General features: G+C 38.5%; 1 protein-coding gene across 1 annotated transcript; it reads right to left on the minus strand.

Annotated features, from left to right (window-relative positions):
- Nucleotides 1-1,494: 1,494 nt before the first annotated feature.
- On the minus strand, nt 1,495-2,496 carry LOC147483034 (uncharacterized). Its single transcript, XM_086579475.1, has one exon. It carries the CDS (start codon nt 2,494-2,496, stop codon nt 1,495-1,497), a length of 1,002 nt encoding a protein of 333 aa, XP_086435601.1.
- Between the last annotated feature and the right edge of the window lie 15,289 nt (nt 2,497-17,785).

Here is a 17,785-nt window from a genome sequence, read left to right on the forward strand (position 1 = left end):
GTTGCACAATCTTGTTACTTCATCCACCACTGTGTATGGCAAAACAAAAGTTTGAGCCCAATATACATGAAAAGATGAAAGTACTGAGTATATCAATTCCAGTCTTCCAGCATGAGACAAACATTTTGATCTCCAGCTTTGAATTCTATAAGTAATCCTCTCTATGAGAGGCTGACAATCTTTTATCCCTAGTCTAGTTGAAAGAAGTGGTAGACCTAGGTATATGATAGGAGGACTTACTTGTTGTATGCCCATAGAATCAGCAAGGGCTTGTGATTCTGCAAGAGAAAGCCCACCAAATAACAAAGTTGTCTTGTTACTATTGATGTTAAGTCATGTCATCTTTGCAAAGGTGTTCAATATGTCCTTGACTGTTCTCATAGATTGAAAATCTCCTTTGAAAAAGAGGAGAATGTCATCTGCAAAGCACATATTAATGATTTTGGTTCTCTTGCATTTTGGATGAGCAGCAATCATCGTCGACTCCAAAGCATTTTGAAGTAAGCAGCTCATAACTTCCATAACGAGCACAAAAACATAGGGTGAGAGAGGGTCTCCCTGCCTGAGTCCTCTTTGCCCTTTGAAATAGCCTTCCGGTGTCCCATTGATGAGGATGGAGTAATGGGTAGTAGAGTAACAGAGTTTGATCCACTTTTGTATCTTGTTGGGGAGTTTCACACATTACATGACCTTCTTAATTGCTTCCCACTTCACAGTGTCATATGTCTTACTTATATCAACTTTTAGAGTACATCTAGGTTAGGTACCCTTTCTTGTGTAGTTCCTCAAGAGTTCATGTGATAAGAGTAGGTTATCTTGAATAGATCTTCCCTGTATGAAGGCTGCTTGATTGTGAGAAACCAACGAGGGCATGACATGTGTCAATCTCTTTGCTATGACTTTTGCAACACATTTGTACGTTGTATTGCACAAGGTTGTAGGTCTGAAATCTGTAACCTTTGTGGGATTTGGAATCGTTGGGATTAAACACAGAAACGTTGAGTTTATTCCTTTGGGCATGGTCATAGTTATCAGCATATATTTCACTGCCTTTATGAAATCTGCACCAACAAGACTACAACTAAATTTAAAGAAGTGAGAGTTGTAGCCATCTGGGCCCGATGCCTTATAGCTATCAATATCAAAGAGGGCATCTTTGATTTCTTCTTCTGCAATGTCTGCTTCAAGGAGTTCTTGATCTTCATTGTTGAGTGTATTGTTCATATGTAACTCTTCAAATAGCCCATCATTATCTCCATAATTTGGTTCTGTGCCTAGTAGCCTTTTGTATTGCTCTACAATTGCTTGAATGACACTGCCCTGGTCTTCATGCTTGGTGCCAGCTTCATCGATTATTGTCCAAATTTTGTTTCTTCTTTTCCTTTCTTTAATCATGCTGTGAAAGTAGGCATTACATTTGTCTCCCATGATCATGCCCTTTATGCCAGCTCTCTGTTTAATATCTTCAAACTCCATGTTCAACAAGTTTGTGAACTATTTCCTAGCATTTCTTTCTGCATTCATCAATAATACATCCATTGGATTTGCATGTAGTAGTCTATGTGTCTCATGCAGCTCTAATATTGCCTTCTCAACTTGACCTGCTATATCAGAACAATTGCTCTTTGCCCATGTCTTGAGAATGTTCTTTAGTGCCTTTAGTTTCTGGGTAAGAGCAAAAATTGGATTCCCATAACCTTCACTACTCCACACACTTTCAACAGTAGTCGTGTAGGTAGGGTGCATTGTCCATGCATTTGAAAACCTAAAAGGGTAGGCTTTCTTTTCATAATCAAACCATGATAAGATCATTGGAGTATGGTCAGACACTCCTTGAGGGATGAATTTAGCAGCTGCAGATGTGAAATAGTTTGTCCAGGCGGAGTTCACCATACACCTATCTATCTTAGAGCATTTTCTATTAGCATCCTTATTTGTCCATGTATAATAGCATCCCGAGTAATTCAAGTCTTCAATACCAATGCTCTCTACACAATTTTTGAAGTCTTCCATATCCCTAGGGTGTGCGTTCATACAGCCAATTCTCTCATCTGAATTAAGAATGTTGTTTAAATCTCCCGATACACACCATGCCATACTCATATTGTTTGAAATGGCTTGTAGATCTCTCCACAGTTGAGTTCTGATGTTTCTTGAGTTAGATGCATAGACAACAGTCATATAGAATCTTTGTGTTGTTGGCAAAAGAAGGACTTCACAGTGTATCATCTGGTTAGTTGTCTTTTTCACTGTTACACTAACAAAATTTGGGTCCCAACACACCCATATCCTTCCACTAGGATCATGTGAGTAATTGTTTGCATGATTCCAAAAAGGACAACACATATCTCTTATGGAATCATACTTCTCAACTCTGACTTTAGTTTCTAGAAACCCTAGCAAACAAAGTTTATTTTCCATTCTCATCTTGTTAATCTCTTTAGCCTTCGAAGGTAAATTTATTCCTCTAACATTCCATATGCCTTGTTTCGACATTTATTTATGGATAAAGACTACAATTACCTCCTTTTGGGGGCTACTTTACCCCTTCCTCTACCTCTTCCTGGTTCTTGGTCCCTAGGTTGAAGTGTGTCAGTTTTGTTCTTAACCTTTGTTGCTGCATTCTTTGCTATACTCCTTGTAGCTGGTGGTGAGATTTTTTCCTTACTCAATGGTAGTGTTCCATCATTAACTAGTCTGTGATGATCATTGAATAGTTGAACGTTGTCAACTCCTTCAAGCCCTTCTGCTCCTTGGTTCAGGTCCACCTCAAGTTCTCCCCCATCTATTGTGAGGTCATGTGTTTCATGCTCTACATCAGGTTCTAGATAGGCACTCTTTTCTTGTCTGTAAATTGTTATGACTTGCTCCACATTTTCACTTGGGTCCTGCTCTTCAATAGGTGGTACTTCATCAGAAAAATTTACTTCCTTCAACAATTGTTGTTGTTGTTCTGCTATACCATCCATATAGTTAACTAGCTCCATGCTTGGAGCCATATCTGTTAAGGTAGTAGATTCATTTCTCACTTGAAGAGGAGTTATATTGGTGGTCTCTTCTATCTGACAATCTTGTGCATTCTCATCTAATGTGAGTAGAATGTCAAAGGCTCCTTGTGAGCAGCGAATTCCAGTGTACTGCCCCAATGCACTTACATTCTCTTCTTCATGATTGGTTTCTTCATTTATTGCATTGACCTCATGATCATTGATATGTGTAACCTCTGTATTAGCTTCCACATTCACTGATCTGTTGTCCAACCCTTGGGTAATGGAAGTTGTTATTGCTACCACTTGTGTAGTAACAGTTGTGGCAGCTTTAGGAACCCAGACTCGCGTTGTACTTGGGCATTTCTCCAGTTTGTGGCCGAACCTTTTACAATGAGAGCAAACAGGGGGTATCCAAGTATACTTTACTCTAATTGTGACAATCCGTCCTTCACCCAATTTAAATTTTAGGTAAGTTGGAAACTTTGCATTGTAATCTACTTCAATGCAAACCTATGCAAAATCCAGTCTAGTTTTCTTCCTTGTAGCTTCATCCCAGCTATGGGGTTTTCCCAGTTTACTGGCAATAAGGCTTAACCCTTTTCTTGTCCACATCTGTTTTGGAACATCATAGAAATTTACCCATATTGGTATAGTTGTTAGAAATTGTCTCTCTACTTCAAGATCAGCAGTCCATGGTCGAATTAGGAATATTCTTCCTGCTATGAATAGCAGCCCCCCTTCCAGGATTTTCTGTCTATCGATCAGTTTCATCTATAAACTTAAAGTAAAATAAATCCTTATCAGTAGAGATTTCATATCCTGCTTTTGTTTTCCATTCTTTTTCAAGGGTCCTCTTAACCAAAGGGAATGGAAAACGTTTTTCAACAAAACACCCTACCAAGTATTCTTCCCAGTAATCATTGTCTTCTTCAAGAATTAAGGCCTCAACTTCAGTAATATCATCGACAACATTCGATTCAATGTATTCCAAACGTTCATTTGGGGTATCTTGATTGTTACTGTTGCTATAGAACAGAGAACTCCAAGCAATTGGAGCATTGCTTGAAGAAGCCCGAGCAGCTTGGGTAGCCGAGAAGATAACCATATCTAAAAACTACAGAACATCTAAGATCCCGATCGTACTAACGAGGAGAACAACACTTTGTGTCCAAACTCACACCTAAGAAGATGTGAAATTGTACACAACTGTGGGATTCTCTCTACTAGGGAAAGGGTATTACTTCACTAAGATGGCTAGACTTCTAAGTACCCACGGTGTTAACTTAAATAACAGTTAGTAGGCACTAGAAAAGGAGCTATCTTGGCAGAGTAACGGGTGAAAAGTGCTTAAAAAGGCAAAGAAAGATGGTTGGTGAGTTTTAGATCTAGAAAGTCTTAAAAAATTTACCATAAAAGGGAGGGAAAATAGACATCTTTTAATCCTTTACCATCAGTTTAAGATGATTCTTCCTTAATTTGTTTCGAGTCCGTGGTAATTACAGTTGAATAAAGCTTAACCCTATCAGAGGCCTTAAGTTGATTTGTGGTCCTTTTGGGGGTACCGTGGATTGGATTTGATTGATAATTAGCCTTTAAGTGATAATTATAATTGAATCAAGCTTAACCCTGGAGTTGATGTTAAGTTGATTTGTACGTCTTTTGGGGACATTTTTATTGATATAGTTAGCTTTTTGGGGGCGTCACTATGGTTGATAGCTAGTCTTTTGGGGGGCGTCACTTTCACTATGGTTGATAGCTAGCCTTTTGGGGGCATCACTATGGTTGAATCAAGCTTAACCCTGACGTTGGTGTTAAGTTGATTGTATGCCTTTTGGGGGCGTCACTATAGTTGATAGTTAGCCTTGAATTGTAGCTAGCCCCAGTTTTGGAGCTTGACTGACCTATCAAAAATGAGCTAACACAAAGGAGTTAGTACCAACTAGTTATTACACGTCAATATTGTAATAATTTTGGAGATGTATGTTGTATTGAGCTGGACTGGACATGGCCAGATGGCTTTAGTTAGCCCTAGTTCAGAGATGGTTGAAGCTAGCCCCTCGTTTGAACCTTGATTAACTGTTGACTTGTTGAGTCGCAATCTTTGAGTCAGCCCAATAACCCAGTATAGATGGAAATCATTTGAGCCAATCCAAAGCCTTCAGTTACGCACTCACGCGTGCTGAATTCTGTAATTGAAACTGACAATAGAGCTCACTGAGTTGTTTTTTTGTTAGCATCGTCTTTCTCGTTCTCATAAGCTTTGGGCCATGATAGTTCGGTCAACTTCACTCGATTGAATTTATTGTTGCCTCCAGAACGCTGTGATCTCGAATATCGAAATGATTGGAAACTCCGCCCTAAGTTTCAGCCAGAGTAACGCAAAACAACTTGCTGATTTTTCGTTCTTTTGTCTACATAAATCTGGCTTGGTCATTGGTCATTGATATAACTGCCCTGAACAGTTGAACTTTCAAGTCCGTTACAAAAGGTGGATCTTGCTCTGAGTTTGCTTTGCGTTACATAATTAAGTCCTAAATATGTACCAGATAATAATGTCAATTAATCATGCAAAGCTGTGAATATTGTGAATATTGATTGCAAAATTAAGTAACTGATGTAAGGGTAGGAATACGTAGCAGGCAAATAAGTGTAGTAACCATGCAATTTGACTGAATTAATAAGGGTCTGTTACTGCCAGACTTCAATTTGTGTTGGGCAGACCCGAGTTGGGCCGGGGTCTACCCATTGTGTTGGGCACAACTTGGACTCGTACACCCCCCAACCAAATATCCAAGAAACCGGAAAACCGGCTACCACCTTTATCCTTCAAACCCTCTTCGCGATTTCTCTCACCAAAATCAAATTTCTCTCACCAAAATCAAACCCACGATCTCGATCAAGCTCGATCTCGATCTCGATCAAACCCACCATCTCGATCTCGATCTCGATCAACTAGATTCCTTTTTTTTTTATCGGTAAGTTTCAACTAGATTCCTTTGAGCTCAAACATTTTAGATTTATTTGGCGTTGATTCCGTCAGAGTTCTTACCTGTATCACTGTGTATATGGGGTTCAGACCATAGTCTTGATCATAATTATACCATTTTATATGTCACACAATACATTTAAAACATTTTAGCACTAACCCAATCTGATGGTATCTCGATCTTTTTTTGGTATTATCAATACTCATTTCATTTGCTTTTTCAATTACTAATTTCATTTGCTTCTAACATTAGTTTTTTTTTTTATTTTTTATTTCTTCTAATAAGGTTATCTGGATTACGGGCGCCAGTCGCGGAATCGGTAAGCCACTCAATTACCACTTTCATTAGAGAAATTAAAATGTTGTTTGCATAGCCATGTTCATTATTTGATTATTTAAGAGACCATAAGAATGGTGTGTGTATGTTGACATTATAATGTTACGTATTCGTATTTGACATGGCTGCTTTCTAGTTTATACATGTAACAAGTAGTATATTTACCTAGGCGTACAGTTTTGGTGACATTATTATCATAGTATATGAGAATATCAGGTGCAATATGAAGAATCATTTTCATGCATTCACTACTTTTTGGCTTTCATACTCATCTATGTTTTAGACTTTTTAGGGTGTTGATCACAAAATAAAAGGTTTCTCGAACAACTTTTTTATTTGGAAAAGTCAATTGAAGGTGTTCCTACCGTATTTCAGTTGGGTTTCTTTGAGGTTTCAAAGAAAAAGAGATCGAGTGGTGATCTTAGTTAACTGTGTTAGAATCCGTTCATGCTTTTGATGTATGTTGCCAAAGGTCGATTGAACTCATGCACCATGTTTTATCTTTGTGCATTGTTCGAAAGTGCTTGTTTTTGCGTGAATAGTTTCACCTATTCGAGAATTTTTGTGGTGGATTATTCAATTCTAAGTCATTTACCACCAATCCGTCACAAATTCACAACCTTTAAGGAACTAGTGTCTTTGGAGGATCTCATAGTTCCCACATGGGGAATCTTATTCCTCTTCTATGTAAAGTATGAAAATGTGATCCATGGTCCATTTGTCATGTAATTGTCGGACTCTCGGACTTTATGAGTGGTAAAAATGAGTGTACGCTTAAAAGTCACCGTGAGACATTTAGTCGGGGAGGCACTTTATATCGGTATTTTTTGCTATACATGTTTATGTAGGATCGGATAAAGAAATATGTCATGCCCAAGAGCCAACTAGCCGTAATGGATGGTGCCAACTTAGGATAATGATTAACCTTCGGTTCAATATTCTTTCTTCTTGTTCTTCCCGGGATTGTTTTTCAGTTTACTCTCAAGTCTCAACTATAATCAATTGGTTTTAGGTTTTGTGACTTTTGTCGATAAATATTTGGTGAGCCCAATTTGTATCTTACGCACCCTCGCATGCCGAGTAGAAATGGTGTTTGGTCAGATCTTGTATTGGTTTTACCAGGGCTAATCGGCACTTACACTCATTTTTGCTAATTGTTCTCAAAAGCTAGGCTTGCGTATGGACAGTTATTTTCTAAACAAAATCTCCTTATTCTAGAATAGTGCTCTTTATCATTGCAAATCATCCCTAGAAAACCCTGAATGAGTAAGGTAAGGCACTGAAGTCTAAGACCCGAGCACCTCAAGAATGGTCACTATTTTCAAAGGCTCAAACTGTATCCAATGCCTACCTCCTACTCTCCTAGCAGTGGTTTCGAGTGACTCTGCTCAGTTTCAAATTTTCACTCCCTTTGAGAGAACTTGTCTAATCACCTTCTACGATTGAAAGTTTGAAACAACGTTGGAGTCTTCTTGATTCACTTTATGTTGGATGGGTATTACATATTCATGATGGTCAACAATCATGAACACTTCTTTAAACGGCAAATTTGAGGATGTTATGGTATAGATAAAGTTAACTATAAAAATTAAAAAAATTCATCGACGGATATGAGTTCTACTTTTAGGTTTTTAGCCGTTAACTTGTGAATAATTAGTTTCCCTTCTCGTTTTTAATTGTATAGTTCTTGGCTTCTTGCATTGATACTTGTATAGTTGTATGTCATTAACGAACTTCTGAATACAATTATGCCACATGGCCATAACTTCTCGTTTGTTTGTGTTTTCCTCTACTGGTAGGACTTATAAGATATTAAGATAGTAGACTATGCTAAGAAGAGCTATGCTTCTTGGAGGAACTTTAGTTGTAGGTTATAACTTAATATCAATGAGGTTCTTAGAGTGTTTTACTACCTTGCTTGATTGAACCACTGATGCGGATGATTGTTGAGTACAGTTATATGCTGTTACGTGGACCATTTAATTTGAAACCTGGAAAAAAAAAGTAGCGATTTAGATTTTAGAGCATATTATCCGTAGTTGAAAATGTAGACTATGGGGGTTCTCTCTTCCTACTATTAGAAAACTGAGATTTGATTCTATTGTAACTTAATGGGAAGTTCTTTGTACAATAACTTCGGTTTGTGGTAGGTTTGTTACACTATGTTGACTTCCTAAACGGAGAAGAAGTTGTGCATTTGCTTGTTAGTTTTAGAAGTTGTGAATTTACTTGTTAATAAACAATTTGAATTAGTTGAATGTCTTATTTTTAACTCCTATTTATTTTGTAGCAATGCCTCGAACAAAGAATGTGAATGTGAAAAATGTAGCAAAAAGTGTTTTCACGGGTGCTAAGAAGTTGTTAGGTGGGGGGAGTAGTAGTTCGGGTTGCGAGGAGCCTGAGAAAAAGAGAGAAAGGGCAACAACTACCTCGGCATCGGTCGTAGAGGGATCGGAAAGCGGATGATCCCAAAGTAATGTAGTAAGTGGTGTAGAGTTAGGAAATCAAAAGAGAAGAAAGCAAACAGTTCTGAGTGATGTAGATGTAGATGTAGATTTAGATTTAGATTTAGATTTAGATGAAGATGAAGATGTAGATGTAGATGTAGATGTAGATGTAGATGTAGATGATGTAAATATGGATCGTGGGAAGAGTGTAGCTGTAGGTGATGATGAAGAAGATGATAGTGAAGAATATGACGAAGAGGGTGTTGATGACGCAGAGGATGAGGAGGATGCGGAGGATGAGGAGGAGGATGATGATGATGAGGAAGTCCCTGAAGTCCCTGTACCTGTACCTCCAGTGAATATTGTGAGAAAGTCCAACAATGACTTGGAGTTCCAGAGAGGTGTTTATGGAGGTGGCCCTCGTGTGTCACATCTGTTATATGACTATGCAGTGCACGTGGCTCGCGATATTTGGGAGGGGCAGGTAATATTATTATATATTGTCTATTAGTATTTAAATTTTGTATTACGAAACCTTGTGCATACATTAATACTAAGTTTTTGTTGTTTTTAGGCGGAGCGAGGGGTGTTGAAGTGTCATGGGCACTTTTTTGAACAAGTTGGTAAAATGGGATATCGTCGGAGTGTTTAATTCGTTCTAATTTTCATGTGGAGCTTCAAAGGACCGGCTTATGTGCTCGGTCTTAGGTGTATATAGGCATCATGATCCCGTGTTGGTCTCTGCGTTTGTGGAGAGGTGGCATCGAGAGACCAACACGTTTCATATGCCGTGGGGATGATGACAATCACGTTGGACGATGTTTCCAACTCTTAGGAGTTCGATCGAGGAAAAATGGATCGGGGACACGATTTGACCTCGAATGCATACAAAAGACTCCTCCACCAAGGTCTTGGCATACCCATGGACAAGATAGATGCGGAGATGAAATCTAATAAGTTCACTTCCAAAGTTAGGATGGATTTCTTGATGAAGCGGTTTCTTTGGGAAGGTGACGGATGAAGATTTCTGGGATGAAAATGGGGTTGTTGTGAAGAAGCGTCAACCCAAAAAGAGTTCGCGGTTTCTTTGTGAGAGCTTATTTGTTGTTTTTCTTTGGATGTACCGCCTTCACCGACACCGTCTGAACTGCAGTTCCGTTTGTTATCCGAGGCGCTTATGAAATTTGCGAGATCGAGAGACTGGCGTGGGGTGTGCAACCTTACCGGCTTACTTGTACACGGGTCTTGGGACTGCCACAAGTGCCAAGGTGAAGGGTGTTTTAGGCTATTTCACTCTCCTACATGTATTAGTTTTTTTGTTCTTTTCTTTTCAATGTCAATTTTATATATCTATTACAATATTAACTGGGTGTCTATATTAATCTAGGCATGGATTTATGAGTACTTCCGGTGTTCGAGCCATTCCCAAACGATGACTATCGGTTGAGCATGTCGGCGTACTCATAAATACTCGATTATTTCGGTCTTTTTATGCTAGCAAAAACAGTGCATTGAAGCATACCCGGCGATGATTGATAATATGACTTGTACCGATGTAAGCATTTTTGTATATAAATAGTTTTATTTATTAATTGATATTATTAGTATGTGGTTAATGATTAATTTCCTCGATCATATGCTATTTGATAGGTTGAATGGTATCCCTATGCTGAAGTCCGAGCTATACGGCCGGTGGATGAAATAGCATTTTTCGAGGGATTTATATGCTTTCTTGATAATGTCGAGCAGTACAATGTTTCGAGGGTTGTGCGTCAGTTGGGTTATATCGGTTTGTACCTTCGGATCCCCAAGACCAAAGACCTCGACGCGAACTAATTCGGACGCGGCAATGCGATGTGAAATTTAATGTTGTGTTTTCCTATTGGAGTAAATGGCAGAATCACTTGATACAACTTGAACATCGAGGACCCATTCCGTCTTATCCATGGGAGTGTGTTAGTAGATACATGAGTTGGTATGAAAACAATAGCCATATTCGAATGATAAACCCTGATCATCTTAATCTCTACTCCCTACAGAGTCTTCCATATCATAATCTGGTGAGTTAATACTTTACAACGTTAGTTTTTTTTTTTTTTTTATTTTGTTTTGTTTTGTTTTGGTATTTTATAAATGTAAATGTATATACTAATGTAGTTTTTCGTTTTAATTTTGACAAAGACACCCGTCGTTGATGAAATTTCTCGTTTTGCTCAATCAAGGCCTGCAATTGGGTGGGACTGCGATTCCAGACGATGCACGGAACGAGTTCATGGAGGCATACAATTTGACCCGGTGCAAGTTCATTGGCGGACGATATCGTTAAGGAGCATTGGATTTAGCAATGTTGAATTTGGTTAGTTTAGGGTTTACTGTGTTGAGCATTGGCAGTCTTGTTGGAAGTCTTGTTGGAGTCTGGGGTGGAAATGTGTTATAGAGCTTGAGAGATTGAGTGTCTTTCTTGAGTCTGGAAATGTGTTATAGAGCTTGAGCTTGAGTCTAGGGTTTACTGTGTTGTTATCACGATTGACTAACCATTTTCTGAAGTTTTTATTTCTGTTATTATTGTTATGTTTACTTATGCTTTTGTAACAAAGATGCTTATAGAGAAAAATCAAGTGGTAACATTTTATTGTTCTTTGAAACTTCGAGAGATTTTGTGGGATATGTGGAATACTTGTTGAATCTAAGTTTTGTAATCTAAGTTTCATATTCGACTTCGCAGGTTTTGTTAGTCCATTTACAGAGATTACCAGATATGACATTTCTTGTGTTGAGTCCTCCGTCTTTGTTATTGTCAAATTTTTGGAATATCTTCTTCACTTTCTCCACTCTCATTTCTCTTATGCCATGTATAAAACATTGATCAATTGCCAAAACACGAAACATCTATTTTTTTGCCAAAACATGAAACAACACGCAACATCTAAACTTGGAAAAAAAAATGACTTGCTGTTTTTTTGCCTCTTGGACGGTGTGCACTTTCTCCACTCTCATTTCTCTTATGCCATGTATAAAACATTGATCAATTGCCAAAACACGAAACATCTATTTTTTTGCCAAAACACGAAACAACACGTAACATCTAAACTTGGAAAAAATGACTTGTTGTTTTTGCCTCTTGGACGGTGTGGCCACAACCGTCAAAGGCAAAAACAGCAAGTCATTTTTTTTCCAAGTTTTAGTTTCAAACGACATGGCCACACCGTCCAAATGCCAAAAAAACAGCAAGTCATATTTTTTCCAAGTTTTAGTTTCAAACGACATGGCCACACCGTTTGAGACTAAGTCCAAACGTGTGGCCACATCCGCCCAAATGCCAAAAAATAGAGAAATCTTTTTGCCAAGTTCAAATCTCAAACGACATGGCCACACCGTTTGGACTTAGTCTCAAACGGTGTGTCCATGTCGTTTCAGACTAATTACAAACGACATGGCCACACCGTTTAAAACTAAGTCCAAATGGTGTGGCCACACCGTCCAAATGCCAAAAAAATAGAGAATTTTTTTTGCCAAAAGTCATTTTTTCCAAAATCAAACAAACATACATACATCCATACAATTAATTCGACAAAAAAATACCATCAAATTTAAGAAAATTGTATCAAAAACCAAATTACAATTCCAACCACATGAACATTAATTACATAGAGTTATTCCTAGTCAACATCTATTATTGGTATTTCGGCCCCATCATTAGTGTGCTCGTCTTCCAATACTAAATTGGGAATGTTCAATGCGCCAGAATTGCGCTTTGTCTTGCTTGTAATGCAGTATCCCAACTATCTGCAATTAAATGTCGAGCTCTCACGCCATCTTCGCGATCGGTTTTGGAACCGGACAATCATCAACAAGTTCAACATAGACAAAATGACATCCACATGCGTAAAAGCGGTACCCAACACTTTCTTTACTCTCTCGGGATTTGCTTGGGTTCTCGGTGGAAAAATAAGATGGCAAGTACATACTTCCTAAATGTACGAGGGCGACATTAAATCTCGAAGCAAATAGATATCCGGCCAAAGGGCATGCTCATCCACTTACGAGGGGTGCCCAACCGCATTCATGGGAAATTGTAGGTTTCACATTACCTAATCTCCTTTGTGAGTGTACAATGTACGATATAGGGGAGGTTGTCATTAAGTTCTTGTAACAACTCATTTCTCATCCACGACCACTCTTCGACTTTTTTCCTAATGCAATGCACATTGCTCTATACCCGCGAATTGCCATCACACCCATTGGGGTCATCCACTTTAACAATATATTTGTGCGGTTCTTTTGGAATGTCCAAACCGTAATGTCTCGGCTCCCTCGGGGATGCCAATGTCTAACTTTTGAGGTGATTTTTGAGAAGAGTTATACGTGGTGTGGTTGTTTTAGGTGGTAAAGGTGATTTTTGAGAGAGAGTTATTCCGTGGTGTGGTTGTTTTAGGTGGTAAATGTGACTTTTGAGAAGAGTTATTTCGTGGTGTGGTTTTTTTGTGGCAAAGGTGGTTTCGGAGAAGACTTCTCTGCAGGTGGGTTTGGAGTAGCTTGGAATTTATGAGAAGGCTTGGAATTTGGCGTACATTACGATTGTTGCGGCGAGACCCACTCTTCATGCTCACGTTGGGAATGTTCAAAACCGGATGAATCTCGTTTTGAAGAGTTCTCATCCTCGGTTGGAAGCTTTCTCTTGCAGCTACCCGAGGCCGACCTTTGGTTTTTAAGCCTCCTCATGAGGTGGTTCTAGCCATGTAGTTTACGGCAACAATCTCCATAAGTTTTCTAACCATAACCCTACGCTCTTCTTGAAGCCATTTCATACCTTTTCATAAACATATCCATCGAAGGTCTACAATCGGGACCAACACCTCCACCGACACACTTGGAAAAGCAGACGAGTTTTCCAAAAGGGATCGATAGCACTCAAAGATATGGAGCGTTCTTGCTTTTGAAGTTCAATGATTTCGTGAGCACATGACAATCCATGACTGGTGCGCAAATAACACCCACAAATGAACTCAGAGTCTTTAGCAGCACAACTTACACGGGTATCTAGTTCTTCATAAAGCAAGTCCAAATATTTTCTTGAGACCGGGTTTTGAGTTCGCGAAATAAAGGAATCGGTGGTGGTCTTTGGGTTACAATCGGACTCTTCTCGAGCGTTACCTCTAATCTCGGGCAATTTGGATCTCTAAAATCGGGTGGATCAAGTAAAACATACTTAGAAAATCATGTCTGTTTGTATTTCCTAGAACACGTTTCACCTGAGCATGAGACCCTTCGACTCTATTGGTCGTTGTACTCCCAAAGTGAATGTGTTGATCTGTCCAACAACATACGAATCGATCCTTGTAAGGCAACCAAGTCTCTTGCAGATAACTAACAAAATTGGAGTACTCAACCCTATAATGTTTTTCCAAAGCAGCAATTCTACGGTTGAAGATATCCTCAGTCCTCGATTTCCTCTGGTGTTCCCGACTGGCGCCTTTATCTACTAGTTACGTGGTGGGAAAAAAATCATTGCATTTCGAAGGGCCTTACATAGAGATATGCCATCTGAGAGATGCTTGTGCGTGGCAGAAACACAATATCAGCAAAGACACCCATCAAGGCCAAGTCCCCGTCGGACACGATCACGGATGGCCTTTCTTTACCCAACAAAACCGTTAAACCGACGCGAAAGCCCACTCATAGTCTATATCGCTGTTTGATTTGGAGCAACACTTGACAGACCGTGAAAGACTTCCAGGTTGAAGTCACCCCCACAAATTGTACAAAAGGCCACCGATACTTATTGGTTTTGTAGGTCGCGTCTATGATGAAAACTTTTGGAAAAGTCCGAGCCATTTTAACACCGTCCGGATGGGCCCATAACAATCCCGTTATCTCATCCCGTAGATTCATATCCCTCTCACCTCCTCGAAATAATGGTTTTACGCTAACAACTCACACAATCTCTGCATTTGTGGCGGACCCGTTCATATCAATGTCCTCACCTTGTGCCTGGCATTGTAGACTTGATATATGCTAGATAGGTTATCAGGAAACCTATGTCTGATGGACTTCAAAACTTCTTTAGGCTTAACTCCATTTTGAGTCATCTCTGACAAGAACTCGAATTGTGGAACAGTCAGTCGAGTAGCAAATGCATGTCCTTCAAGGGTGTTCGCTAATGGATGGTTGTGAACACCATTAAGAACGACAATTTTCCAACTATCGATAGTGCCGCGTTGGAAAATACATCTTAACTTAAATAGACATCCATGTTTCATGGTTCCCGTATTTCTCTTATTAACTTTCTCTGCTTTTTTGTGTGAACGATACACGCCCGAACTCTCGCAATCTAAATCCAGCCTTGGTACTCGGTTCCCATTAGCATTCTGCGACTTCCCAATTACCACAACCACATTACATTGTTTTCCCCGAGCAGTTGCCCAACCAATTACGTCACTACGTGTATAAAATACCTAAACATATAAAAGAAAACAACAATCAATAAACTAATATAATTTCATTTAGAAAATAAAAAACAAGTGAAAACAATGCCTACTATGTACCTCTTTCGTAGTAAATATTTCTGTTGTATCCATTGAAAGCGGTTGAACATCATCCACGTCATTCGAGTTTCCAGAGTTCTCGAAACGCACCGAAGGATCCTAAATAAAGAACAGTTGTTAATTGATGTTTGGCTTAAGTACCAAATGCCACAAACGACATGGCCACACCGTTTGGACTAGACTAGGTCCCAAACGGTGTGGCCATGTCGTTTGAGATTTGAACTTGGAAAAAAGACTTGTCTATTTTTTGCTACTTGAATGGTGTGGCCACACCGTTTGGACTTAGTCTCAAACGACATGGCCACCCCGGTTTGGACTTAGTCTTGAACGGTGTGGACATGTCGTTTGAGACTAAGTCCAAACGGTGTGGCCGTTCAAGACTAAGTCCAAGCGGTGTGGCCACACCGTTCAAATGGCAAAAACAGACAAGTTTTTTCCAAGTTCAAATCTCAAAATGATATTGCACACCATTTGGGACCTAGTCCAAACGGTGTGGCCATGTCGTTTTAGACTAACTTCAAGCGGTGTGGACACACCGTTCAAGTCAAAAAAACGGACAAATCGTTTTTCCAAATTCAAATCCCTAAACGACATGGCCACATCGTTTTGGACACAGTCCAGACGGTGTGACGAGACCGTTTGGTGTGAAATACAAATGACCTAGCCGCGTCGTTTAATTACTACATGCATAATTATTACATGCATAATTATTACATGTATAATTATTACATGTATAATCATTGTACACATCAATAATTCCTACATGCATAATTATTACATGTATAATCACTGTACACATCAATAATTCCTACATGCAAAATTATTACATGCATAATTACTACTTGCATAATTATTACATGTATAATCACTGTACACATCAATAATTCCTACATGCATAATTATTACATGCATAATTACTACATTCATAATTACATTTAATTTAGATTTACCTTATTCTTATTAAATGCATCATCATCCATTCCTCTATTTTCTTCACTTTGAACTTGTTCTACATTTTCTTCTTGAATGGGGTCACTTGGAACTTGTTCTATATTTTCTTCTTGAATGGGGTCATGATGCATTACATTTTCTTCGTCATCTTCATGTTCTAAAATGGGGTTGGGCTCTTCCATTAGTGTTTAGTGTTAGGGTTTAAGGGTTTAAGGGTTTAAGGGTTTATGGTTTTTTATGGTGGAAGAGAAGAGAATAGAAGAGAAGGGCTGAAAAGGTTGCAACAAGTCAAATTCACTTTGGTTTGGGGTCTGCCCAACACAAAACAACTTTTGGGACCAATGGCACATTTGTAATAAGTGTTTTAGTTTTTGGGGTCTGCCCAACACAATATGGGGTCCGGCAGTAACAAGTACCATTAATAAATATGATCAGACTCAATGACTTATTAACCCAGATGTATGACTTGATGAAATAAAAAAAATGGTGGACTCTGAAACTGCATGATGAGCAATTCAGTTATGGTACCTGCAATAGATCTGGTTGTGCGTACTAAGAAAGATTGTGCATAAGTGACCAACTGAGGTCGATCAAGGTTTGTAGTCGACAGGCCGACTATGCACAATAGTGTCATGAGATAAGCACGTGGAAAGTTATAACAAGATAACATAAATGAGGATCTAAAACCTTCAATATAATGTTTGGACATAATATAGAAGTGTTTGCACCTATTCAGGTCACAGTACAAAATATCCCGATATACCGTGATATTTAGAGATATCTATCCAAATTTCAAAAAAAGATATATAAATATCACGATATGTTCAGAGATATATACGATTGCAAATATCGATGATATTTAAACGATATTTGTGATATTTATGATATTTTGCGATATTTGGAGATATTTGGCGATATTTTGTGTATATAACAATTTTATTTAATATTTACCATTATATTTCAAATAAATATAAATAATGTATCATGATATATCAAGAAATATTCACAATATCTACGATATTTGTCGATATTTTGGATATATTCACGATATTTGCATGTGAAACAATGTCAAATATCCTCAAAGAAGGGGATATATCCACGATATATATCCAAAAATTAAATATCGATAAATACCCATATCCTAATATTTTGTACTATGCTCCAAATTATGATATGCAGTTAATCATAATTCATAAGTGCTTTAAAATATATCAATGTGTGATTAGAGGTTGCTATGCTCGTGGTCTGACCACTAAAGGTTTGTTCATGATGACCAAATAAATCCTATCAGTGCAAGAATTTGAACTTGAACGTGGGAGCAAAAATATATCCTTAAACCTTTGAACTGTGCCAGATTAACAAAACTAGGAAAGCAAACTTATCTTGTCGGTCATAGAACGTATTGAAAATTGTGTTGCACATGGTATAACCTTCAGAACGTTGAGAAATTGATAATCACGAGACTTCATGGTTTGGGATGACATCCAATTGACGTTGCAATTCTATGAATTTCGGTGGCTTTTTCGTTT

This window comes from Coptis chinensis, chromosome 8, assembly GCF_015680905.1.
Source record: "Coptis chinensis isolate HL-2020 chromosome 8, ASM1568090v1, whole genome shotgun sequence".
Lineage (NCBI taxonomy): Eukaryota > Viridiplantae > Streptophyta > Magnoliopsida > Ranunculales > Ranunculaceae > Coptis > Coptis chinensis.